Source organism: Nannobrachium achirus (assembly GCF_963921795.1).
Source record: "Nannobrachium achirus genome assembly, chromosome: 20".
NCBI lineage: Eukaryota > Metazoa > Chordata > Actinopteri > Myctophiformes > Myctophidae > Nannobrachium > Nannobrachium achirus.
In genome coordinates this window covers 8,536,246-8,562,585 of record NC_137827.1, presented here as the reverse complement: position 1 = coordinate 8,562,585, position 26,340 = coordinate 8,536,246, and the positions used below count along the sequence as shown (strand labels likewise).

Genomic DNA, 26,340 nt, shown 5'->3' with positions numbered 1-26,340 from the left:
TGGCAAAACACTGGATTTTAATGATTATATAACTATATAACTTTTCTTTTTTTTTTTCTTTTTTTGGTATAAAAGTTTTCATTGTGATCTTGATGAATAGGAACATAAAGTATATCTATAAAGCAGTGGTTCTCAACCCGTGGGTCGGGACCCACAGGGGGGCTCGCCAAATTATTTTGGGGTGGTCCCCAGATGATTAACTTTATGTGCAACATTGTTTTCTAGATAGATACCTTTATTATCCCAAGGGGGAAAATCAGTTGCCCAGACAGTAACTCAACAGTAAACTAACATAAGGTTTAAGTGTATAGCGGATATCTGCACATATCTAAAGTGACAATTTAAGGACTTCTAAAATGACAAATTAGACATTGGCCAAATTGTCGAATATGAGAGGCAGAAGTTGTGAGAAATAGCCGATCTACATGCTCACAACGCCTCGCAGCACGAGGCTGTTGTGAGCATGTAGATCTGCTATTTTCACAATAGAACCATGTTATACTGTCGAACCCTCACGTCGTGTCCTCAAAACTTTGAGAACCACGGCAATAGACTGCGCGCGCACGCGTGTGTGTAAAACTGTGAGGATTTAGAATCTGCCATTTGAAAATAAACCTGCTCTGAAAAAGTGCACGGCCCACTCACTCACTGTGTGTTTGCTGTTTTCTCATAGGCGGCCTCTCTCAAGGACAAGTGGGGTCTGGGCTACAAGCCCAGCTACAACCGCTCCAAGAGTATCTCCACTGCCGCAGGCCGACCCCCCATCAAGAGACTGGACAGACAGAGGTACTCTTACTAACATCTCAACTTCAGTCCAAAACATTTTCACTGTTCCCTGTGTCTTGAGTTGTTCTTACAGTCCATGGGCCTTGGCTTTTGAGTTCTGACGCATCCGTCGAGAAATCATTTCTGTTTTCGTTATATAAAAAGAAAAAAAGAGGGCAACAATGCATTACAAATATCATTTTAGAATAACTGAGGACTTTAAAAATGTTCCATTTCCATGAAGCATATTTACAGCATAATGCCCTGATTGATTGATATATTGATTGGTGCCGTTGGTGTCAGTTCCAGACTAGGAGAGGTAGATGACTTGGTAGATATCATTGATTGATTGATTGATTGATATATTGATTGGTGCCGTGGTGTCAGTTCCAGACTAGGAGAGGTAGATGACTTGGTAGATATCATTGATTGATTGATTGATTGATTGATTGATTGATGCTGTGGTGTCAGTTTCCAGACTAGGAGAGGTAGATGACTTGGCAGATATCCGTGTGGACGCAGCCTCCCCCGGGCCCAGAGTCACCTTCAATATCCAGGACGGTAACTCTCACTCTACACGCACACACCCACACACGCACGCACACACACACACACACACACACACACACACACACGCACACACGCACGCGCACACACACACACACACACACACACACACACACACACACACACACACACACACACACACACACACACACACACACACACGCACACGTTCAGAAGTTCATACTAGAGCAGGGGTCTTCAAAGTTTTCAGGCCAAGGACCCCTTGGGGGTGAGAGATGCAAGCAGGGACCACACAACCTTCTTCATAGATTCCATATAGTGTCATTGTTTGACAGCACAATCATCAGTGTATTTTGGATCATGTCAATTTGTGTTTTCAGATATTTAACCACTTGAACCACGTACTTAGGCCAAGGCTACACGGAGCTGGATATTTGTGAATCTAGACATTTTTTGGTGCTGTTGGGGCTTGTAGCCACACAAAGCTGGATATTTTGGCAGTGAATCTGGATATTTTTCAATCCGGATAAATAAGTGGAGACACTGAAAAATATCCGCTTCACTGGATCCGTGTAGTCATGATACCCGGATATCTCTGAAGACTTTACTGTGTGTGTGCTTGTTAGACCTAGATATCTTTGTCGTGTGGACCTAGATATTTTTCTATGTGGATATCTGAAAAACCGGGATATATGAAATATCCAGCTCCGTGTAGCCATGGCCTTAGTCTGCTCTTTTTCCCCTCTACACCAAACTTCCTTTCTGAAAATAGCTGTTCTACAAGCTCACAACGCCTCGCAGCGCGAGGTGTTGTGAGCTTGTAGATCTGCTATTTTTGGCTAAAGTTCTCAGAATAAGGACATTAGGGTTCAAGTCGTTAATTTAAAAAAAAGGAGAACAAGGTTTCTATCACACAAAGATTTGGTGGACCCCCTGTCGTAACTCTGAGGACCCCCTAGGGGTCCCGGACCCCCTGTTGAAGACCCCTGCACTAGAGAGTCTCAGGGCCGTCATGTGTTACTCTAAATGTCACCAATGTAAATCATGCATTCTTTATCTACTGAAATCTGACTCGTGTTTAACCACCCAAACCCTGTTTAAAAGAAATGTTGGCACACATTCTGAAATGTATTATTGAAAATGTCCGAACTGCAAGCTCCTACACACATTGTGATGTGATGCATTGTGAGCTCGTAGATCTGCAATTGTTTTAGAAAAAATGTGTGAACAAAAATGGTCATTATTTTGGGGACACAAAATGGAATGCTATTGCCCACGGTAAACTCCTCCCAGTCAAAACATGTACTTAACAGTTACACTGTTGTTGAAGGCCATCAACTCACCCCTCCCCCACATGCCATTGTCACCGTCATTACTTCATCACATTATTCATATACATCATACATGAGCTAGAACATGCATGACACGGGTGTATCACATGGGTGTGACGTGAGTGGAGGGGGTGCACAAGTGGAACAAATGTTTGACACTGTTTGATTCCCCTGCGCTCTTATAATAGCAGGTTGACCACAGGATAAACATAGTGTAGTTGAGATATTTTTTTGGTGCTTAATCGTGCAATGGTGTCCCGTGCCAAATACTACCTGATCTACAAGTTTGCCCGCTGTGAGCTTGCAGATGGGCTAATTTATGTAAGAGAGTGTACTCCAGTGTTTAAAATGGAGCTGTGTGTAAAGCCCTGTATTCACCATATTCCTGGCCATTCTATGGAGGCTGCCATTTTCCTTTTACAGAGGGCGCTGGAGCATTTTTCTTTGTGTGCTGCTTCATAAACATCTTTTCACTTCCTCCTAAGTAAGGAAGTGACATGGAATTGTCTGTTGCCAGATTTTGCCAAAGAAATAAGCCCAATAGAAGCAACTACAGTAGGCTATACTACTTTACATTCACATTTGAAAATAGCAGATCAGCAAGCTCACAATGTGTCACATTGCGACACATTGTGAGCTTGTATATTTGCTATTTAAAAAGTATTGAGGGAAAAAAAAAGTTTTTTATATTTTTGAAACATTTTAACAACATAAATCTGTGTGGAGGTCCCTGGCACCACATATTTTCAGATGGGGGTCTGCGACTGTGGACAAATATGTAATCTGGGGTCCTTGATATGAAAAGATTTGGGAACCACTGGTTTAAAAAATATTAGAAAGTAAGCCCAATAACCAACTATTTTTTTAGAGACACAAATTGCTTATTATAAGCAGACATGGCACCCCAGGCACATTCTGAGCCCAGAGCCTAGAACGCCAACTACTGACACTTTAATGCAAGGACAACAGGAAACCAAATGATGTTTTTCAGGCCAGCTTTTTCAGCCTCCGCCTCTTTCAGGATATGAACAGGAAGCCAGGGGCGGGGCCAGGAATAAAGTGAATAGAAACAGTCAGATAGGATTATGCTGCATTCACACTGAGAGAAGCCAAGCTAATGGGTGGCTTGGTAATTCAATGTAATCTCTATGAAAACCAGCTTAAAAAAATGTCCAAGCTTTTTTTCCAGCTTGGAAATTTTAAAAGCTTGTTTGCATAGAGAATACATTGAATTACCAAGCCAACCATTAGCTTGGCTTTTCTGTATGTGAATGAGGCATTACTCTTGTCCTTGGCTAATATAGTATATCTAATTATAATTATTTTTGTTTAGTTTTTTTTTTTCCACCCCAAAAAAAAATTATGATAGAAAGCAAGTCATGTTTTGGGGGACTGTACAACCAGATGCATTGTACTGTAGGTGTTTTAGGGGACTGTACAACCAGATGCATTGTACTGTAGGTGTTTTGGGGGACTGTACAACCAGATGCATTGTACTGTAGGTGTTTTGGGGGACTGTACAACCAGATGCATTGTACTGTAGGTGTTTTAGGGGACTGTACAACCAGATGCATTGTACTGTAGGTGTTTTGGGGGACTGTACAACCAGATGCATTGTACTGTAGGTGTTTTGTTGGAGGCCATGTACCAGAAGAGCATTGCAGCTTCCTACCAAACAGATGTGTTCTCTTCAAGTCAACTTTACTCAGTAAAAAGTTGAGTTGAAGTCAACTTCATCGTTTGATGACGTCATCACATCACACATGACCCCCCCAATTATTTTGGAGGGTCCCCAGACGATTAACTTAATGTGCAACATTGTTTTCTTACTCAACTGTAAACAAACCAACATGAAGTTTAAGTGTATAGAGGGTATCTTCACATTTCTGAAGTGACAATTTAAGGACGTTTTAATACCTCTAAAATGACAAATTAAACATTGTCCAAATTGTCAAATATATAGAGGCAGAAATTGTGAAAATAGCAGATCTACATGCTCACAACGCCTCGCAACGCGAGGCGTTGTGAGCATGTAGATCTGCTATTTTCACAATAGAAAGTATTTTCGACTTTCGTTAATGCCCTAGTTGTCATCAGTTTCCTTGGTGATGAGTCCCTTGTGTTTGACGTGTCTTTGTGTTCAATGGAAGATGAATAACCTAGGTGTGGACCCCGCCATGCCACCTGTCAGTCTTAAGATGAATAACCTAGGTGTGGACCCCGCCATGCCACCTGTCAGTCCAGAGGTTTTCAAGGTACATCCATCGGAAAAGAAAACCCTGCAAATTAATCGAATGGGGGGGAAAACGGCCTAACCAAATCAAGACTCTACTTTCCTGCTCTCTTCTGCTCTTATTAATGCCGTCAGCGCTGATTTGAAATGTGCTACTATTCAAACCAGGATGGTTTAACCTTGTTTCTTTCTCTAACGTCCACATTCATGTAACAGAACGATTTACCGAACAGGAATCTAATTAGTTTCAAATAAGACATGTCATTATTTTCTAACAATATTCTACCTACAGTTTAAAGTCACTTCAAAATAATACATTTAGATTCATTTTCACTGGCATGACTTTAATAAGCACAATCCTGTTTTACTTTAACAGTAATCCAATGTAGAGCTAGTCACTGCACATGTTTTCCACATACATTAAGCTAATGTAAAGCATATTATATATATTATTTTGCATATTGTCACTGTCGGGCTGAAACCTTGTCCTTTGTCCAAGGGTTAGGGTTAGCAGGGAATGAACATTGATTATTGATCTAATCGATGCAGTAGTTATTATTTTGACACAAACGCTAGTTAATACTTTTCATTGTTTCAATACACACACTTGCTTGTTGCTTAGACACACACACACTCGATGATTTCCACAAAAACAAAACCTAACAAAAATCTAAAATAGCAGACCTTTAAGCCCACAACATGTTGCACTGCTACGTGATGAGAGCTTTAAGATTGTCTATTTGCGATAAAGCTGTAGTTTAGACCTTCATGAAGTGACTTCTTTCCCATCCTGGTTGTGAGAGTGCACACATTTCTACTGGGGCTTTGCTTCCTGGAGGTTTCTCTGCTGCTCTGCATGGTCAGTCCGGTCAGCTCTTCTCTCACTCAGTAGGACAGACAGCCTACAGACAGAGGTCTCATCACTCAGTAGGACAGACAGCCTACAGACAGAGGTCTCATCCCAGAATGGATCTAAAATGCTCACCACACTACCGTTAAATGCATATCGTCGCTGCCGGGCTGAAACGAGGAACGTTGAACAGAACCAGGCTATGGGTGGACAGCCATGTGCCTGGTCTGTGTTGGGTTGGGAGGAGGGACAGACAGACAGACAGACATACATATAAAATTGACTTATAAAGTGTCTGATAACAGCTGATATACAGATGTGCCATTTCAAAACTTCACACATCCTGCCATTGGCAAGACAGTAGATTTGCAGGGGATTTGCAGAACATTGAGCTTGTAGATCACCTTTGACTTTGAAGCTTAAATCTACCTATGAAGGTGGCTTTTTTTTGTCTTGCCATGTGCGGGTTTCTGCTAAAATACAATCCATTCTCAAAAAATGTAAAGGCAAAACGGGAAAAGAAACCTGTAGAAAAAAAGCATTTGCAGGACATTTTCAGGAAAAGAGCAGTGAATACTGGAGAGTTGAAACAGCACATCTGTTTCTGCTCTCTGCATAGCAGGTGCTACATGCAGTCAGTGAGTTTAAGAGCTGTTGTCACGGGTGTTCCAACAGACCTCGAGGATGGACAGAAATAGAACATCTAGTAGTATTAAACTCTATGGAACGTTTATACAGTATATTTAGTACTTTAGAGTTTGGGGAACTTGCTACTACATGCTCTGGCTTTTTGACTTTACACTGCAACGTCCTGAATGTCAACTTAACTGTGAGAGTGTACGGCACCGTATCACAGTTAAATTGACATAGGATTCCCACAGGGTAGCTTTATCTTCTTCCTATCATTCATTGCTCATCATCTCATGCTGTGGCTTTATCTAAAGGTCTCCTTATAAGCCTGATTTCATACTTTGTCGCACAACGGTGTTTCTGGCCGAGAATAGCAGATTTACAAGCTCACAGCTCGTAGGTCTGCTGTTCTCGGCCGCTCTCGGAGGACGACATAGCAGAAATTAGACATTTTTTTCCCTTCTTCACAGGACTGCATGTTCGCTGTTCTTCTCCTAACTATTCCAAGCTAATAGTGTTCTGTATTACACATTGGTCACAGTAGTACAAGCACTGCCATGTGAGCACACAACATCCCACACCTGTGCAAGAGTTAACTGTGCCTCCCTGTCACAACTGTGTACAGTGTTGGAGTTCATCTCTGATGAAAAAATAATTGGAAATTGGAACCCTGACTGTAAGCCGCTGTACTGCTGTACCAGAACATGTTCCCTGTTTGTGTTACAGAACACTATTGTCTAGCTACTCAGTAACATCATCTATGTACCACTGAAACCTTCTTCTCTTGGCTCCGTCCTTCAGCGTTGGCTTCTACAGTATATACCAACAAAACCAAGCGTTAAAGGTGGTCCAAGTGATATTTCACTTGATCATGATTGGGGGAAGGCCCTTGCCTGTCACCCATACATGAAAACTAAATTAAATCACTTACCCTACCTTTAACACTTGTTAAAACAGAAGGGGGGGAATCACTTCCGCCACCTTTATCTTGTCTTATGACATAATTTTTCTATCTTTTTTTTATAAGGCTTTTTTTCATGTTTCCAGACCTCAATTACATAAAAAAACTGACCTTTCAACATTCAGTGGTTTTTCTGTAATCTGTTTTATTATTATTATTATTATTATTTTATATATAATTATGCTCAGAAAGGTTCATTTGTCTCTGGACGTACGCATCATCATCCATAGGAGGGTGTGGTTGTAGGGGAGGGTGTATCACCTTTGATGTTACTTTACATTGTGTTTGCATCCGTCCAATTGCACCATTTACCATTCACCATTTGGGTTCACCCTCCCTTACAACCACACCCTCCCCTGGATGATGATGATGCGTACTTCCAGAGGCAAATGAACTCACTTTTCTGAGCCTAGTAATAAAAAAAAAAAAAAAAAAAAACTACAGATTACAAAAACACCACTGAATGTTGAAAGTTCATTTTTCTTTTGTGTAATTGAGGCCAGGAAACAATTTGATGTCATAAGTCCTTTAACAACCCATTTAGAACGGGTACACATTATTGTGTATCATTATTTTATGCTTTAACTATTGAAAAATAGCAGATATACAAGCTCACAGGGCGGCACCGAGTGCCGCACTGCGAGCTGGTAGATCTGCTATTTTTGAAAAATCGTGAAAATTCGAATTTTGACCTGATTCTATAAGTGTCTTTTGAATGTTTCTAAGGTTTTTTGGAAAAACCTATGTTTCAGCAATCTGGCCAGCCATCGTCAAAGAAAAGGTCCTTTTCACTTAAATGGAGCTCAGTTAGTCTGTTCTTGAGAGACTACTATGTCAGTGGTTCTCAAACCTTTTCATGTAATTCTAAATGATATTTATTTGGCCACGGACCCGCATCTCAAAATATTTAGTTCCAGGGCAAAATTTGAGTCACAAACGTTCGCTCTAAAAATACATATATTCAAATATTTGCACACATTTTCACGACTTTTTCAAAAATAGCAGATCTACAAGCTCGCAGCGCCGCGCTGTGAGCTTGTATATCTGCTATTTTTCACTGGTTAAAGCATTCAATAATTCTAGGCCTAAATGGGTACTTAAATCCCTTTAAATCCCCCCCTTTTCCAAGTGGATTGAACCTGTGAACCTCCCCCTCCTCCTCTCTCTTCATGCCTAAAGTTCCTTGAGGAGTCAGACATGGAGCTGTTGTCTGTGGACGAGTCGTCCCGTCACTGTCCCCTCCATCCATCCACCCATCATCATCTCTCTCCTCATCACCTCCATGACTTCCCCTCCGTTAGCGAGGGTCTGGACCACCCCGTGTTCAGTGCCCCCGCCACCCCCGCCGTCTTCTCACCAGCGCTTCCCTTCCAGCAGCACGACGACATGCGCCGCGACGAGCTCTCCACGTCGTCCTCGGACGACTCGGACAAGGAGGACGAGTTTGAGCGCGAGAGGCCGCCCAGCTACGCCCGCCGGACCATGTGAGTCTTAAAGAAAAAATCTGTTACAGTTTAGAGTTTACAGTTTAGGCATTTGGCAGATGCTTTTAATCCAAAGCGACTTACAATAAGCAGGTAATACATCAATATAACAAGCAAGATAATATGTCAGTACATCAACAACAATACAACAAATGCATAGGAATATCAATCTAGAAAGAATTATAATAATATAGTAGTCAGGGGCCTTAGGGAGATAGAATGGTAATTTCGTGCTAATCAGTCTAAAAGCGCCAAAATTTGCACAGATGTGAATACATTGCAAGCATTTGTTTTGCACAAAAAAACATTCCTTGGGCTACAAATGGCCCCAGAAAATGATGCTGTAGTGATGGAAAGTGATGAGAAAAGTGATGAGTCATCACTTTTCACAGTTTTATGGGCGTTTTCTGGGACCATTTGTAGCCCAAGGAATGTTTCTTGTGCAAAAGAAATGCTTGCAATGGATTCAGCATCATGACAAACCCCTAGTTAGACCCCTCACTTGATTTGGCCGCTGTGGCGACCTCGAAGGTCGGTGACTTGGGCGCCCTAGCTAAATCATTAGAGCATGCCCTGGGCTACATCTGGGCAAAATGTGGCGCTTTTAGACTGATTAGCACGGAAAATCCCTAAGGCCTCCGACTATAGGTAGACCACGCACCTAAACAGTAAAACAAACAATTATTTTTTCTAAAACCTAAAAATGCTATCTAGCTTCATGTATGGTCATTGGGTGGAGTCTGAAGAGGTGAGTCTTCAGTCCACGGCAGAAGCTAGGGAGTGAGTCTGTAGTTTCTAAGCGTGACAGGGAGTTTTATTCCACAGTTTGGGGGGCAGGAGGGCAAACTGTCTATGACGAGTGGGGTTTTTAGCGAGGGTTCCACTGTCTAACATTCTCTGCACGTCCCTGGTACTGACCGTGTCTCCTCCTCTCCTCCCAGCCAAGCGTCCCACAGGAAGGCGTCGGGTTTCTCGGCGGTCAGCCAGCTGTTCAGCGAGCGCTGGCCCGGCAGCGGCGGCAGCGGCAGTGGCGGGGGGCCCTCCAGCCGCAGCTTCATGAGCCCCCCCACAGAGAGGAACATCGACTTCGAGCTGGACGTGCGCGTGGAGATCGACAGCGGCAAGTGTGTCCTGCACCCCACCACCCAGCAGGCCGAGCACGAGGACGTGGCCCTCAGGAGGTATACTATTGTTAAAATGTTTTCATTTACTGCTTTCTATCGTTTTAGCTATTTTAGAGAGTTTGATTTCAGTGGCTGGGGGCATGCGTGCAAGTGGCTAAGTATGCATTTTTAGACACAATGAGCCCATTCTAGCCCATTTTAAAATTGCAACTTTTCAGGAATAGAAAGCCTGCAGTTTCTATAAGCTGGATTGACAATCGATGATGTCACAAGACAATGGGTTTTTGACCTGCCCACATCCCTCCTTTGAGAAAAAAAAAAAAAATATATATATATTTTTTGAGTGAGGACCAATTATATGAACATAGGTTGAAAAGTGGTGGAGTGCCCCTTTAAGCCAGCAAAGGCCTTTTGGCAGCTCGACTATAATGTTCCACTCAGAATAGGGATGCTAGGGTTCAAATGGTTAATGTAAAAAAAGATGACCCTATTACACAAAGATTTGGCGGCCCCCCCATATTAACTCTGAGGACCCCCTAGGGGTCCCGGACCCCCTGATGTAGTGGAAGAAGCAGCTAACGCTCTCTCCCTGGTTGTTGGGTGGAGGAGCTGTGATCGCAGTCTCAGGAGCCTGGACCAGGACTCTCCCCCCAAGAAGAAGAAGCTGCAGCCGGCCTACACCTCCACCACGCACCTCCTGGCCGGCAAGAAGACCCCCTCCACCCTGCAGACCAAGTCCAACGAGCAGGAGACCACCGTCTTCTACATCCCCGGGGTGGACGTGAAGGTCAGTGAACGCACCGGACCACTGCTTCCCAAACCTTTATTACTCAGGGGTCTTCAACGTTTTCAAGGCCAAGGACCCCTTAGTCGAGAGAGAGATGAAGCAGGGACCCCCCACAACCTTTTCATAGTTTCATCATTTCGCGGCACGATCATCAGTGTATTTTAGATTCTTGTCAATTTATGTTTTCAGATATTTAACCACTTGAACCGTCAATACTTAATAAACTTGACCTTTCACTCTGTACTTAGTCTGCTCTTTTTCTCCTCTTCACTCAACCTCTTTGCCGAAAATAGCCGATCTACAAGCTCACAACGCCTCGCAGCGCGAGGCGTTGTGAGCTTGTAGATCGGCTATTTTTGGCTAAAGTTCTCCGAATATGGACGCTAGGGTTCAAGTGGTTGATATAAAAAAAAGGTCTCTATCGCACAAAGATTTGGAGGACCCCCTGTGATAACTCTGAGGACCCCCTAGGGGTCCCGGACGCCCTGTTGAAGACCCCTGATTTAAATAATCATGCATGGTTCAGCTTTACAATCACCTTGGTTACCCTTCCTTGCATGTTGTTCTTTTTAACGTGAGGCAGGCTGCCCTGCCCTCTCAATCACCATGGCTGAGTGTTGTGTCTGATTGTTTCCTCAGGTTATGGGGGAGAAGAGGGTGAGTGGGTCAGTCTTTAGGGGAGACGTCTTATCGTTGGCTTTGTAACAACCTCAGATCGTTTGGTCTGTGTTTCTACTTGATTGGTACTGGTAACAGCAGATAGAAAGTCAATCTCCCGTCGAGCTTCTGTGATGCTGAAATACATCATTAACGCAAGTGGAAATGTGACTGCCAACCAGGTCCAAATCATTTCGCCGGATCACCTCCGCTTTGAAATCGTGTAAAGGGGGGGCGTTCACACCGAGGCATGTCCGTCCCACCATTCCTATCACCTCAAAATATTGTTATTGATTCCCTGTGAATGAAAAGTGCAATACAAAATGTATTGCAGTTTTTGTTATCCCATTATTATTATCCCATAATACTCTTCACCTTGTAAAAAGTTAATATGTTTTACTTTACTAGACAAATATGACCAGGAGCAAAACAGTGTCCTTGCTGGTGACTTTACCTCGGTGTGATCGGCCCCTAATCGCAGATATAAAAAGCTAGATACCTCATCCGCCGCTGCAGTTCGTTGGCGCGACTGGTAAAACAGGACTGGCGGAAGTGCGTAACTATGGAAGACACTCTGCTGCCCCCTGCAGTGGGAAAGAGGGAGTCTGATTGGCCCTACCGAGCATCCCATTCTGTGACGCACAAGGAAGTGTCCTTCAGAATTCCGTAAGCTTGCCAGTCCTCTTTTACCAACACCCCAAAGCCGGAAGAGGCGTCTACCTTTCTATGTCTATGCCCCTAATGGCTTCTTGCTTTTTTCCTGTGATGTCAGAAGCACCGATGTCATGTTTATCCCGGCTGTAACTCATGGCACCGAGGTTGACCAGCATCTTGTTTTGTTTACATCACCTCTACTTTACTTCTACACTGGACCCTGCCGCCTGATGAATAGCATTCTGTTATAACTCTTCTTCTGTTAATGTCACTTAACCTCTCAGTAACTCCTAGCCGCAAATTGCAACACTAGATTTCTTTTTTAATCGGATGAATCTAGGGTTGCAATACCTCCCATAGGCAGCCAATGCATCAAAACAGTTTTTTGCTTCCACTGCACTACTTTAAACAATTTGACCAAATTTGCAACAAATTTCTATGGAATAATAAACGGCCCAGGATGAATTTGAAAAAATTACAAAGGCCGGTGGACAAAGGAGGCCTGGGTGTCCCAAATCTTCTATTATACCATTATGCTTTCACTATGAGGCATATGATGCAGTGGGCTTTACCTCCGGAAAGGGCCCCGCCGTGGTATGGTCTCGAGAGTGCGGTGTTATCACCAATCAAGCCCTTTGACTCATTGTCAACTAAACTGGATATTGTAACCAGGGAACATCCTATTATATCTCATATTGTTTGGGTTTGGAAGAAAATATCATGTACGTTCAAGTTCGATCCCTTTCTTCACTGGTCTGCTGGGATATGGCTTAACCCTAAGCTGTGCATAAATAAAGAGCCATTCTATTGGGAATCATGGCACCGAAAAGGTATCTCAACTCTGAGAGACTTGTATAATGGCTCTGTCTTGAAATCATTTGGAGAATTAAAAACTGAATTCGGTATACCACAGAATCATCAATGGAGATTTTTCCAATTAAGACATTTATTGGGAAAAACATTCGGCTCCTTTACATCCCCCCCCCCCAAATCCGATACAGTAGAAATTCTATTAAAAACTTTCGGGATTGGCCATGAAGCGTCGGCATATTATGTCATGCTTCGTGAAGCATCCGATACTACTATGCACGCAATCAAGATCCCTTGGGAAAGGGATCTGGGGGTGACAATCTCGGACAGGGAATGGGTCAGAATTCTGGGGAATATCAGGAAAATGTCGAGAGAACTACGTACTAGATTGATTCAATTTAAAATAATTAATAGGATTTACTGGACTCCCTCAAGACTATTTAGGGTGGGCCTCACTGAAAACTCTGAATGTTGGAGATGCAAAGACGGAGACGGTACGCTGGTACACATGCTTTGGAGCTGCTCTAAAGTCCAAGACTATTGGGGGGGCATTCACGAGAGACTGCAGCGGATAACAGGCCTGATCATCCCTTTCAATCCTAGCTTGTTCATTTTAGGAGACCCCAATATACTGTCCGCCTTTGCCCCCTGTTTGGCCGAATGGATTCAGACTGCTATCATGCTAGGCAGGAGGCTCCTGGTCAAAGAGTGGAAAAATCCAACAGTTCCTGCTCTATCACAATGGAGTGCAGCCTTAGGTCAAGTCGCGGCCTATGAGAGGTTGTCTTACAGGTTGCTTAACAATACGGACAAATACGATTTGAAGTGGGGTCACTACCTGCTGCAGGACTTGGGACTGGGCGGCGTTCCCGGCTCGTGAGCGAGCCTGTACTCACTGGTGAACGTGAACAATAACATTTTTATAGGGGGTTTGACTGTGGATGTCCGTTGTTCCTGTGCGCGCTTGAAAACTGTTTATATTGTATTTTTGTATTTTTATTTTTTGTATGTGTATGTTTGTATGCTGTATTGTCATTATTGTCTTGTCAAAAAAAAAGGAAAACTTAATAAAGTACCAATCATAAAAAAAAAAAAAAAAAAAAACAGTTTTTTGCTTTCTGATTGTATTAAACAACGTCAAACTCATCAATATTGGGGCTGTATGGAAAGCTTGGAGTATCCTCTTTCTATCTGCAAAGTGTTTGTTTCAGAAAAACCCAACGTAGACATGTTATGAGTTATATCTGTCAATACATCCGAGCAGACTTTTTTTTTTTTTCCTAAGTGTTGAACTTCGGAAGCGCTCGTCTTCTATAATGCCATGTCCCGCTTCCTCCTGCATTATGTGACATTTAGAACCAGGTGGTACACAGGACCGCTGAGTGACTTCCCTCAAGCGCTTCCAAACTCCAGCACTTAGAAAAAATAATCGCCTGAACTGAATTTCTTGATAGAAAGTTGCTCATAACATGCCTACGCTGGGTTTTTATGAAACAAACACCTTGCAGATAGAAAGAGGATACTCCAAGCTTTCCATACTGCCCCAATATTGACGTTGTTTAATACAATCAGAAAGCAACAAACTATTTGATGCATTGGCTGCCTATGGGAGGTATTGCAACCCTAGATTCATCCGATTAAAACAATCTAGTGTTGCAATTTGCGGCTAAGTAACTCCTTTGCTTAGACGTCTCTCAACAGGGTTTCCAGGGACCCCCACCGGCCGTTGAGGAGGGGGTCCCCAGCTAAGATGATTGATAGTTAGAAAGGAACTAAATGAATCTACGGGTCCATTTGGTTCCATTTGTACACTTTCAGAGTTAAGCTAATGGACCACTTCGACCATGTTCAAACGTATTTCATATGAACGGTCCTCACTAGTGCTCATTCTAAGATGGTACCATTTCTGTCTACTCACACGGTGTCTCAGGCACTGTCTAGACAACGTTTATAGAATGTCAGAATGTCAAAATGTAAAAAAAACAGCAAAATAAAATATCAGATATGCCATCCGTTTAGACCAGTGTTTCTCAACCTTTTTTCGGCATGGGCACACTTTTCATGTCCCAAGAATCCATGGGCACACCAACATAATACGGGGGTGTAAATATCGTCACTGTCGGGAAGAAACCTTGTATCTCCAAGTTTCAAATGTGTACGTTTCTTTGCAAAGTAAAGCCCTGCTTCATCATACAAGGCTGTTGCACAACAGTAGTGAAAACAGCAGATCTACAAGCACTGTGCTTGTAGATCAGCTGTTTTCACTAGTTTAAATCATTTTTAAAATGATAAATACAATACTGGCTTTCAAGCAGTTTCAAGGGGCACACCTGACCCTTCTCAGGGGCACACCAAAGGTCCCCAGTGGTTGAGAAACACTGGTTTAGACTACTGGTAGGTTTGGTAATGACTGTGACATCATGGGTAGGTAGGTTTAGTAATGACAGTGACATCATTGGTAGGCAAGTTTGGTAATGACAGTGACATCATCGGTAGGTTTGGTAATGACAGTGACATCATCAGTAGTAGGTTTGGTAATGACAGTGACATCATGGGTAGGTAGGTTTGGTAATGACAGTGACATCATGGGTAGGTAGGTTTGGTAATGACAGTGACATCATGGGTAGGTAGGTTTGGTAATGACAGTGACATCATGGGTAGGTAGGTAGGTTTGGTAATGACAGTGACATCATGGGTAGGTAGGTAGGTTTGGTAATGACAGTGATATCATGGGTAGGTAGGTAGGTTTGGTAATGACAGTGACATCATGGGTAGGTAGGTTTGGTAATGACAGTGACATCATCAGTTGGTAGGTTTGGTAATGACAGTGACATCATCAGTAGTAGGTTTGGTAATGACAGTGACATCATGGGTAGGTAGGTTTGGTAATGACAGTGACATCATGGGTAGGTAGGTTTGGTAATGACAGTGACATCATGGGTAGGTAGGTAGGTTTGGTAATGACAGTGACATCATGGGTAGGTAGGTAGGTTTGGTAATGACAGTGATATCATGGGTAGGTAGGTAGGTTTGGTAATGACAGTGACATCATGGGTAGGTAGGTTTGGTAATGACAGTGACATCATGGGTAGGTAGGTTTGGTAATGACAGTGACATCATCGGTAGGTAGGTTTGGTAATGACAGTGACATCATGGGTAGGTAGGTTTGGTAATGACAGTGACATCATGGATAGGTAGGTAGGTTTGGTAATGACTGTGACATCATCATTAGGTAGGTAGGTTTGGTAATGACAGTGACATCATGGGTAGGTAGGTAGGTTTGGTAATGACAGTGGCATCATGGGTAGGTAGGTAGGTTTGGTAATGACTGTGACATCATGGGTAGGTAGGTTTGGTAATGACTGTGACATCATTAGGTAGGTAGGTTTGGTAATGACAGTGGCATCATGGGTAGGTGAGTTTCAGGCTTCTGTTTTTTAGCATGCTAACGTTCCAAGAAGAGACAGGCTATAGTATAGTTCCTATGAGCTTGGAATCCCCATTGATGATGTCACTGGTAGGCGGGATTCAGAAGTGTCCATGATGCAGATTGAGTCGATGGAAATGATGCCATCTTATTATAATGAGCATTAGAGAAGACTAATGCTCATTACAGTTATATGAAGATACGGTTGAAATGACATGCATTAGAAAGTGCTCCTTTAACACTGACCATTTGACATTTAAAATGTGGTTCCCAGAGATTGAAAATAAACAAACAAATACAAATAAATCATATCAAATTGGAGGTTAGTTCTGTGAATTAATGCTCATCAAACCGGGGATCCTTAAAGGTGGGTAAGTGATTTAATTTCATTCAAATAATTACAAAATGGCTCTATGTTCTGATAGTACTATAGTTACTATAGAGTGTTTGGTCCATATTTGGACTTACATCCTGTGAGGAAAAAAAAGCAGTTTCAGTTTTGGTGGAGGAGACCAGTCTTCCTCCAATCAGATTGGAGTGGGGGTGGGCTTTATGCGCACCAAGGCCCGCCCCCCACTTGATCATGCATGATTGGAGGAAGGCCTCCGCCTGTCACCCACATGAAAACTGAAACTTAAACGAAATCACTTACCCTACCTTTAAAATGGGATGGGAAAAAAGGTTGAGAACCACTGCTCTAGTCCAGTGTTTCTCAACCTTTTCAACACAAAATAATCATATTTTAACTGGGGACCCCCCCCCACTCTGAGGAGCACTAAGAGGCATTGAGGCATTACATTTTGTATGCTCACAACTTTGTGAGCATGTAGATCTGCTATTTTTACAATTTCTGCCTCTAATATTTGATATCAGTTTGGCCAATGTTTAATTTGTCATTTTAGATGTGTTAAAAAGTCCTTAAATTGTCACTTTAGAAATGTGCAGATAACCCTCTATTACACTTAGGTGCCCTCCACACTACGGTGTCGGGGCCTGCCGCTAGGATCAGCGGTGGCCGCACCGCGGTGAGACACAAACACACTCGCTCAGTGAGTAAACGCCTGCGCGGTATTTCACAAAGATGAAACACAATCCATCTCTCGCGGGGATTTCACGGGACCGTGCCCGCTCTCCTCGCCGCCCCAAAACTTCGCTGCGCGGCTGAAAAAAGCCGCCCGCCTCTCATTGAAAATGAATTGCTAGGAGGTGGTGACCGCGCGTAGTGTGGAGGGCCGTTATAACTTCATGTTGGTTTTGTTTACTGTTGAGTGAGAAAAAAACGTTGCACATTAAGCTAATCATCTGGGGACCCCCCAAAATAATTTGGCGACCCCCCCCCCCCCACCCACAGGTTGAGAACCACTGCGTATAACGGCGGTGGGTTTCTCTCTCTCTCTCTCTCTCTCTCTCTCTCTCTCTCTCTCTCTCTGGTCTCTCTCTCTCTCTCTCTCTCTCTGGTCCTCAGCTACACTACAACTCCAAGACCCTGAAGACGGAGTCTCCCAACGCGTCCATGCGAGGCTCGTCGCTGCCCAGGACCCTCTCCAAGGAGTCCAAGCTGTCTGGTATGAAAGACCTTCCTCCTCCTCCTCCAAATGCTGCCCCCTGCAGGAGTAACTGCTCACTGCACCCTCCTCCCCTGCCCCCACCTCCACCTGCTGCAGGTACACCTGCATGCTCCGCCCTCCCTGTGTGTGTGTGTGTGTGTGTGTGTGTGTGTGTGTGTGTGTGTGTGTGTGTGTGTGTGTGTGTGTGTGTGTGTGTGTGTGTGTGTGTGTGTGTGTGTGTGTGTGTGTGTGTGTGTGTGTGTGTGTGTGTGTGTGTGTGTGTGTGTGCGCGCGTGCGTGTGTTGCACGTCTCTGCCGCATCCCGATCCCACATCTACACTGAGTAACATTATTTTAGTTTACCTATGATTATCAGTTATGCATAGTAGAGACACCCAAGAGTTATTCTAGATTTTAAATATTTAAATTATTATTATTATTATTATTACCCGTATTAGTAGTAGTAGTATTATTGTACCAACTTTATTAATATTAGCATTATTTTCTTTATAATTTTTTTTAGATTCATGAGTGCATATGCTTATAACCCGCCCACACGACACACCACATACAGTTCAGCCATAAACTGCAGCAAAGATGCATTTAACTGTGAGCTAATAGTCCTAGTGTAGATTGGCTATATCAGCTTTATCGGTCTTAACTTTTGTTTGCCATAGTTTTGCCATAACTAATGTAGATTACTGCCAAGGTTTTTTCCTGTTGTATTTACCTGATTTTCGGGGGCTCCGTGTCCATTGTGAGTGTGGGGCTTCCTGTTCACGTCCGACCAACGTCTTTTCTTTCATGCGGAGGAAAAAGAATACAACGGCGATGATCCGTGTGTAAGTCATGGTCCATAGAAAACAGGGCGTTTTGACCAAACATGCGCTACAGAAAAAGAAGCAGATATCCACCTGTTTCCGCGAGAATTTACTGTAGAATTAATTGGGGGACACTTCCGGAAAACAGCAGACATACAAGCTCACGTCGCGTCGCAGATGCAACCGTTGTGAGCTTGTAGATCACTCTCGGCTGCGACGCCGGAAACTGACGCACACCTTCTGCGCAATTTATGGAATTTCTTAGATTTGTATTAGATTTTTTCATGAAAAATCATTGAATTTAGTTTTTAATTTATGGGATTTTTTTTTTTTTTTATATAATTGTTACAAATCTTAACACATATGGTGCCAACCCCGAGTTTCCCGAGTTTGTATTGGTACTAGTGCTGTGCCAACCCCAAGTTTCCCGAGTTCGGGCCGTTTTTGATTATTTTTTTTTTTTTTTTTTTTTTTTTTCAACTTTTTTTTTTTTCAAAAAATTTTTTTGGACCTCCAGAAATGTATTAGGCATGATCGCGATCGCGAAATTGCATGTTTAACCCCCATACCAACCCATTCTTTCAAACATGGCAGCCATGTTTGTTTACATCTGAAGAAAACATAATGGCTGATAAATCATGAATGCCTGAACGGATTTCCAAGCGGATTTTTTTGTTTGAAAGCTGTGAACAGCATCTACACACGTGGTGCATCATCTAGGCATGGGCGTGCACTTTTTACACACTTGCACAATTACATGGAGGTCTATGGTAACCATGGCAACGCGAGACATTGAAGAGAAAAAATCATTGCAACATAAGTGTTAATGTATTAAACAAAAATCTAAAGGACCCACAAATCGGTCCCAACCTATTGCTTGGGAAACGGTGTGTTAGGCACTCCAGGTGTTCAGTGGTTAGCACACATTCACTAAGAGGTCGAACGAGCATGAAGGGCAGATGGGTCATAATGTGGGCTGATGTGGGGTGATGTTGTGTGTCCCCTGCAGCCAAAGGGAAGGGCAGATGGGACATAATGTGGGGTGATGTTGTGTGTCCCCTGCAGCCAAAGGGAAGGACAGATGGGACATAATGTGGGGTGATGTTGTGTGTCCCCTGCAGCCAAAGGGAAGGGCAGATGGGACATAATGTGGGGTGATGTTGTGTGTCCCCTGCAGCCAAAGGGAAGGGCAGATGGGACATAATGTGGGCTGATGTGGGGTGATGTTGTGTGTCCCCTGCAGCCAAAGGGAAGGGCAGATGGGACATAATGTGGGGTGATGTTGTGTGTCCCCTGCAGCCAAAGGGAAGGACAGATGGGACATAATGTGGGCTGATGTGGGGTGATGTTGTGTGTCCCCTGCAGCCAAAGGGAAGGGCAGATTGGACATAATGTGGGGTGATGTTGTGTGTCCCCTGCAGCCAAAGGGAAGGGCAGATGGGACATAATGTGGGCTGATGTGGGGTGATGTTGTGTGTCCCCTGCAGCCAAAGGGAAGGACAGATGGGACATAATGTGGGCTGATGTGGGGTGATGTTGTGTGTCCCCTGCAGCCAAAGGGAAGGGCAGATGGGACATAATGTGAGCTGATGTGGGGTGATGTTGTGTGTCCCCTGCAGCCAAAGAGAAGGGCAGATGGGACATAATGTGGGGTGATGTTGTGTGTCCCCTGCAGCCAAAGGGAAGGGCAGATGGGACATAATGTGGGCTGATGTGGGGTGATGTTGTGTGTCCCCTGCAGCCAAAGGGAAGGACAGATGGGACATAATGTGGGCTGATGTGGGGTGATGTTGTGTGTCCCCTGCAGCCAAAGGGAAGGACAGATGGGACATAATGTGAGCTGATGTGGGGTGATGTTGTGTGTCCCCTGCAGCCAAAGGAAAAGGCAGTGGAGGGGTGAAGACGGCCAAGCTGTACGCCTGGGTGGCCCTGCAGACGCTGCCGGAGGAGATGGTCATCAGTCCATGTCTACTGGACTTCCTGGAGAAAGCCTTGGAGACCATCCCCATCACCCCCGTGGAGAGGAACTACACAAGTCAGTGGGATGTCCAAACCTCTGTTTTTTCACCCAAATGGGGCTATGTTTCAAATACTTATATTAGGGGTCTTCAGCGTTTTCAGGCCAACTTGGCCAAGGACCCCTTAGTTGAGAAATAGATGAAGCAGGGACCCCCACAACCTTTTTTCATAAATTCCATAGTTTAATTGTTTGACGGCACGATCATCAGTGTATGTTGGATTCATGTCAATTTAACCACTTGGACCATAAATACATAATAAACTTGACCTTTCACTCTGTACTTGGTCTGCTCTTTTTTCCCCTCTACACCAAACCTCTTTGCCGAAAATATCCGATCTACAAGCTCACAACGCCTCGCGCTGCGAGGCGTTCTGAGCTTGTAGATCGGATATTTTTGGCTAAAGTTCTCTCAATAAGGACTATAGGGTTCAAGTGGTTAATATAAAAAAGGAGAAAAGGGGTGTGTGAGATTTGGAGCCCCCCCCCCCTGTAGTAACTCTGAGGACCCCCTGTTGAAGACCCCTGTGTTAGATGATCAGCTACAGCTCAGTTCTCATGCGTGTCCTCCACGTTGTCTCTCAGCGGTGGCGCCCCAGGAGGAGGACATGGGACCCTTTGACCCCGTGGACCCCCTGGAGGAGTCGGCCACCTCCCTGGTGTCCTCCTCCACCTCCGCCTACTCCTCCTTCCCTGTGGACGTGGTGGTGTACGTCAGAGTGCAGGTACTGTAACTCCTCCATATAGTAAGGGGAACATAAGAAAATCTGCGAAGTAAATCGCTACCAAGAAATTTCTTCACCAATGTGTTTCTAAAGGTGTGTAATAATATGTACTAAAAGGTTGAAATTCAACTCTCGGGCGAAAGCTCATAAAAAAATGATTTGTGTTTGTGTCCCATTAACTGTTCTGCCGGCGTTGACAGTCCTCACCGTCATTGAAAGGGTTAATACCATGGCGCCGTTGACGGTGAGGACTGTGAATCTTACTGTATATACAGTAAAGATATTATTACTTACATAATGTCGCTCCGGTCCCGCTCGCATCGGTAATGTTGGCGATTTGTTTACAACGCACGTTGGGCGTGCACGGCGAAGTGAAGCTCCTCAATGTTAAGTCAATGGAGAGGCCCATAAAGAAACTTCATTTAAACAAAATAGACATTTTGAGACATTTTGCAGCAGATCTAAATGTAAACAAGGCACAAGGCAGGGCGCAGCCATCTTTCCTCTTCTTGTCCCACACTGTCATGTGACTAGATGACGTAATCGTTGCCGTCAAGTGATAATCCAAAAAAACAAAAACAACCCCCTTCCAGCCCTTCAAAATAATAGCGGCGGCCTATGGAGGAAACCGCGTGGCACCGAGGCACCAAGCAACCTTCAGATTAAGAGGCACTAATTGTGTTAATTTACTATACAGGAAAGAAATACAAAAAATAAATATGCTTTAAGTAGCATGTGAGGGGTCAAACTAGGGGTTTTTCATGATGCTGAATCCATTGCAAGCATTTGTTTTGCACGAAAAACATTCTGTGGGCTACAAATAGCCCCTAAAAAAGGTGAAAAGTGATGATTCATCACTAAACCATCATTTTTGGAGAAATAAAAACATTTAAAAATGTGAATACACAAAATAACAATAAGAAGCAACTGAATTTCAATGGTAGTGGATGGAGAGAAAGGACTTTTGTCCCACCAAGATGCGTGCGTAGAGGGGCGGGACTTGACAAAGAGTGAATTCACCCTTTGTCAAGTCCCGCCCATTGTCCTGCCCCTCTCCACACCCATTGGTTGCTGTGTCTTGGTGGGACATTCAGTGGGACATTCCATCCACTCCACTGCCATGTTAATTCAGTTGCTTCATATTGTTATTCTGTGTGCTCAATTCTAATTTCAAACTTTGTTTCAGTCAATTGGAGCTGCTCAGTGGCAGCATAGTGAATCAGCATGTTTTTAAATGTTTTTATTTCTCCAAAAATTATGTTTTAGCAAATTCAACATAAAAAAGGCGGAACCAGGGCGGGACAAGGCAGATAGAGCCTGCTGATTGGTCAGTCAGGGACCAACCAGGAGGCTAACAAAGGGTGAATTAGTTGTATAGTTACAATGCAGATCTAAGTGTGTGCGTGCGTGCGCAGTCTGCGCACGCTCTCTCTAGAAAGTGATCTTCATGCATTTGCAAAGCGTTTTGAATCCTAATCAACGTGTCTCCTGTGCTCTCCAGCCGTCCCAGATCCGCTTCAGCTGTCTGCCCATGTCTAGGGTGGAGTGCATGCTCAAGCTGCCCTCCCTGGACCTCGTCTTCTCCTCCAACCGAGGAGAGCTGGAGTTGCCCACAGGAAGCCACCCTATGGACGCAACGCAGCCGCCCTCCAGCACCCCGCCGGCCCACAGCATCCCCAAACCACCCCCCAGCAAAGGTACTGAGGACCCCAAACCACCCCCCAAACCACCCCCCAGCAAAGGTACTGAGGTCCCCAAACCACCCCCCAGCAAAGGTACTGAGGTCCCCAAACCACCCCCCAGCAAAGGTACTCATGTCCCAAAACCACCCCCCAGCAAAGGTACTGAGGTCCCCAAACCACCCCCCAGCAAAGGTACTGACCTCCCCAAACCACCCCCCAGAAAAGGTACGAATTCCACACAAACTGTGGAATGAACTCCCCATTGCAGACTCAATCCCAATCTCCCGTCGCAATCCTCTTCACTTGCCACAGCACTTCCCCTAGCCTTGGACCCTCGACCCTGCAGGCTTATACCAAGGCTAAAATGTCATTTAGATTTAGCATTGTTACAAAGACAGATGCCAGGTTTATGTGAGATACGTAAAGGTTTCCTGTGTAAATAAACTGAAGCGCTACTAGGATCTCCTTTTAGTTGACCTTGTACCAGTGAACTGTACATGAAACTGTACCTTTCCTGTTACTACTAATAAAGTATTCAATCAATATTGATGTATTACCTGCTTAACCTGCATAAATCGCTTTGGATTAAAATCGTCTGCTAAATGCCTAAATTGTAATTGTAAATTGTCTCCCTCTCGTTCCAGCGTCTCCGCTGCTGGGCAGTCCTCTGGGGCGGAGTCGCCACAGCAGCAGCCAATCGGATCTGACGGGACCTCCCGGCAACTCGTCGGGCCTCAGCTTCACCGCCTGCATGTCGGACTTCTCCCTCTACGTCTTCCACCCGTACGGAGCCGGCAAGCAGCAGTCTGCCGTCACTGGGCTGCCCCCCGGCCCGGGACCACTAGGTACACACACACACACACACTGGGCTGCCCCCCGGCCCAGGACCGCTAGGTACACACACTCACACACTCACCCGGGGTCGCCGCGGACCACCGGAGCGGGGCCGCAAAAACACTGCGACCGCCTGCAGCTCGCCGATACGCATCCGTAGAGGTGTCTCACGTTCCTATGCGACCAGGCGTTGGGGAGTAGAAGTAGGAGTAGTTGGGAAATGCAGCCCCTGTCACGGCTCACTGGCTCAGTAAAAAACATACCGTATTTTCCGGACTATAAGGCGCACTTAAAAGCCTTTAATTTTCTCAAAAAACTACAGTGCGCCTTATAGTCCAGTGCGCCTTATATATGGATCATTCATTGACATTGACATTCCCTTTAGCACAGCTCCATCTGTTGGATGCATAACGCAACGGTAGCGTCTATTATTTGCGCCTTATAGTCAGGTGCGCCTTATATATGAAAACAGTTTGAAAATAGACCATTCATTGACAGTGCGCCTTATAGTCAGGTGCGCCTTATAGTCCAGAAAATACTGTATAAAGAAAAGGCTTTTGGGGCTGAAATTAACGGAGTGGGTGTTCTAAAACTTTAGAGATTTAATAGTTAGGACAATTTTAAGATTAGTTTTATTGGAAAAGTTATAGTATAGCTTTAGGAAAATTCTGATTTAGTCTTTTGAATAACACCCCATTTAGTCTCAGACTAGTCTTCTGAAATGGTTTAGTCTTACTTAGTCTTAGGACTAAATATCAAAATGAAATTTCTAAAAGGGCACTTTTGGTGAAAATACAGAAAACAGCAGACCTCCAAGCTCACAACAGCTTGGAGGTTGGCTATTTTGGTGCTTGATACCACACTGAACTAAGCATTATCAAGCCAATACTGGAGATGTGTGGCGTATAACGGCATGGATTTCTACACCGAGAGGGCAATTATTTCAGCATAAGATGCTGCATAAAAGGACAAGGCGATTCTCTTGAATGCTCTCCTCTCCAGGTATGACATGGAGAGGGGAGCATTAGGGTTTCTTTCACCATAGAAAAAATAACTACATTCATGGTCTGGAGAGGGCACTTTATTACAGACAGGTATAAGGGCAGGGGCTCAAGCCCCCTTCGATGTCAATAGCCCCTTTTCCACTGAAAGGCGGAACCAGAATTTTCCAGAACCTGAACCTATCCACCTGTTTCCGCAAGACTTTACTGTAGCATTATCTGCGGGACACTTCCGATTAACAGCAGACATACAAGCTCACGTCACGTCGCAGATGCAACCATTGTGAGCTTGTAGATCACACATGCCGCTCGCCTTCTGCGCAATGCACGCTGGGATGTTGGAAAGTTGTGGATTATTTTTGTTCTGGCCTGGTTTCAAGGTTTTGGGACCCTTTTTTAGGTCCTGCTCTTGACGTGGTACTAAACTTGAGTTCTGGGAACCTACGGTGATGACTGGTTATATGAAAACATAAGCAAAACTTGGTCCCGGAACTTAAAAGATTCTTGAAAGTTCTGGTTCTAGTTCTGGTTCGGCCCTGTAGTGGAGAAAGGGCTTACAGTATGTGTGCACGTGCCTGGTACAGAGTAGAGCCCGACCAATATATCGGTCAAACCGATAAATTGGTCGTTTTTGGACCCCGATGTCGGTATCTGACATCGGTCATTATCTCTCCGATGTATCGGTCGTTTTTATAAGTAATATTAGACCACCGTTTGATGGCATTTAGCCACTTGGACCCAAAACTTAGAATATATTGTTGTTGCCCGTAAGGATCCATTGGGTTTCATGTTACACTCATGAGTTAAAGATCTTATAAAGGGTCCATTTGGTTACCAGATCTCCGTCATTTTGCTGGCGACCACCTGGAAACCTCTCAAGGACCACTGGTGGTCCCCGGACCATTGGTAAAAAAAGGTTTTGAAGGTTAAGACATTTGGCATTGGTCGGGCTCTATACAGAGGTGCTATGTAGTATTGTGTAGGTACAGTACAGAGGTGCTATGTAGTATTGTGTAGGTACAGTACAGAGGTTGTGATGATGATGTTGTTGTTGAAGGTACAGTGGACGAGGAGCCCTCTTCAGTGACGGGGAGGAAAGACTCTCTGAGCATCAACCTGGAGTTTGTGAAGGTCAGCTTGTCCAGGATGAGGAGAACCGGAGGCCCCACCTTCATAGAGAGCTTCATCCCCACCAAGACGGGCAAGATGGACACCACACTCATCAACATCTCAGGTAGCGTCAGGGGGACAATGGACGGCTACCTCTTAACACAACTGAAGCCAAGGTTTCTAACATTTCTAGCTGTTGCTGCTGCCGTCGTTCACTTACGCTTTATTTTGAAGAGCCTCGGAAGCTTCGTGCGTGTGCACGTGAGTGTCCACTGACGATTGAGGAAGATAATCCATTTGTTTACAAACGCTCGCGAAACTAAAATCCAAACCGGGCCCGACCATCGCGGTAAAGTGTCGCC

At 44.3% G+C, this 26,340-nt stretch overlaps 1 protein-coding gene across 1 annotated transcript in view; it reads left to right on the top strand.

Moving 5' to 3' along the window:
* The window catches only part of kiaa1109 (KIAA1109), a 175,224-nt gene that overhangs the window by 128,819 nt on the left and 20,065 nt on the right, over positions 1 to 26,340 (top strand). Inside the window, exons 71-82 of the mRNA XM_080750799.1 lie at positions 674 to 786; positions 1,069 to 1,099; positions 4,775 to 4,879; positions 8,478 to 8,782; positions 9,724 to 9,963; positions 10,513 to 10,693; positions 17,707 to 17,905; positions 20,483 to 20,644; positions 21,212 to 21,351; positions 22,853 to 23,048; positions 23,678 to 23,878; positions 25,926 to 26,102. Of these exons, the coding sequence (XP_080606925.1) occupies positions 674 to 786; positions 1,069 to 1,099; positions 4,775 to 4,879; positions 8,478 to 8,782; positions 9,724 to 9,963; positions 10,513 to 10,693; positions 17,707 to 17,905; positions 20,483 to 20,644; positions 21,212 to 21,351; positions 22,853 to 23,048; positions 23,678 to 23,878; positions 25,926 to 26,102 (2,050 nt within the window). The remainder of the gene's footprint in view (positions 1 to 673; positions 787 to 1,068; positions 1,100 to 4,774; positions 4,880 to 8,477; positions 8,783 to 9,723; positions 9,964 to 10,512; positions 10,694 to 17,706; positions 17,906 to 20,482; positions 20,645 to 21,211; positions 21,352 to 22,852; positions 23,049 to 23,677; positions 23,879 to 25,925; positions 26,103 to 26,340) is intronic.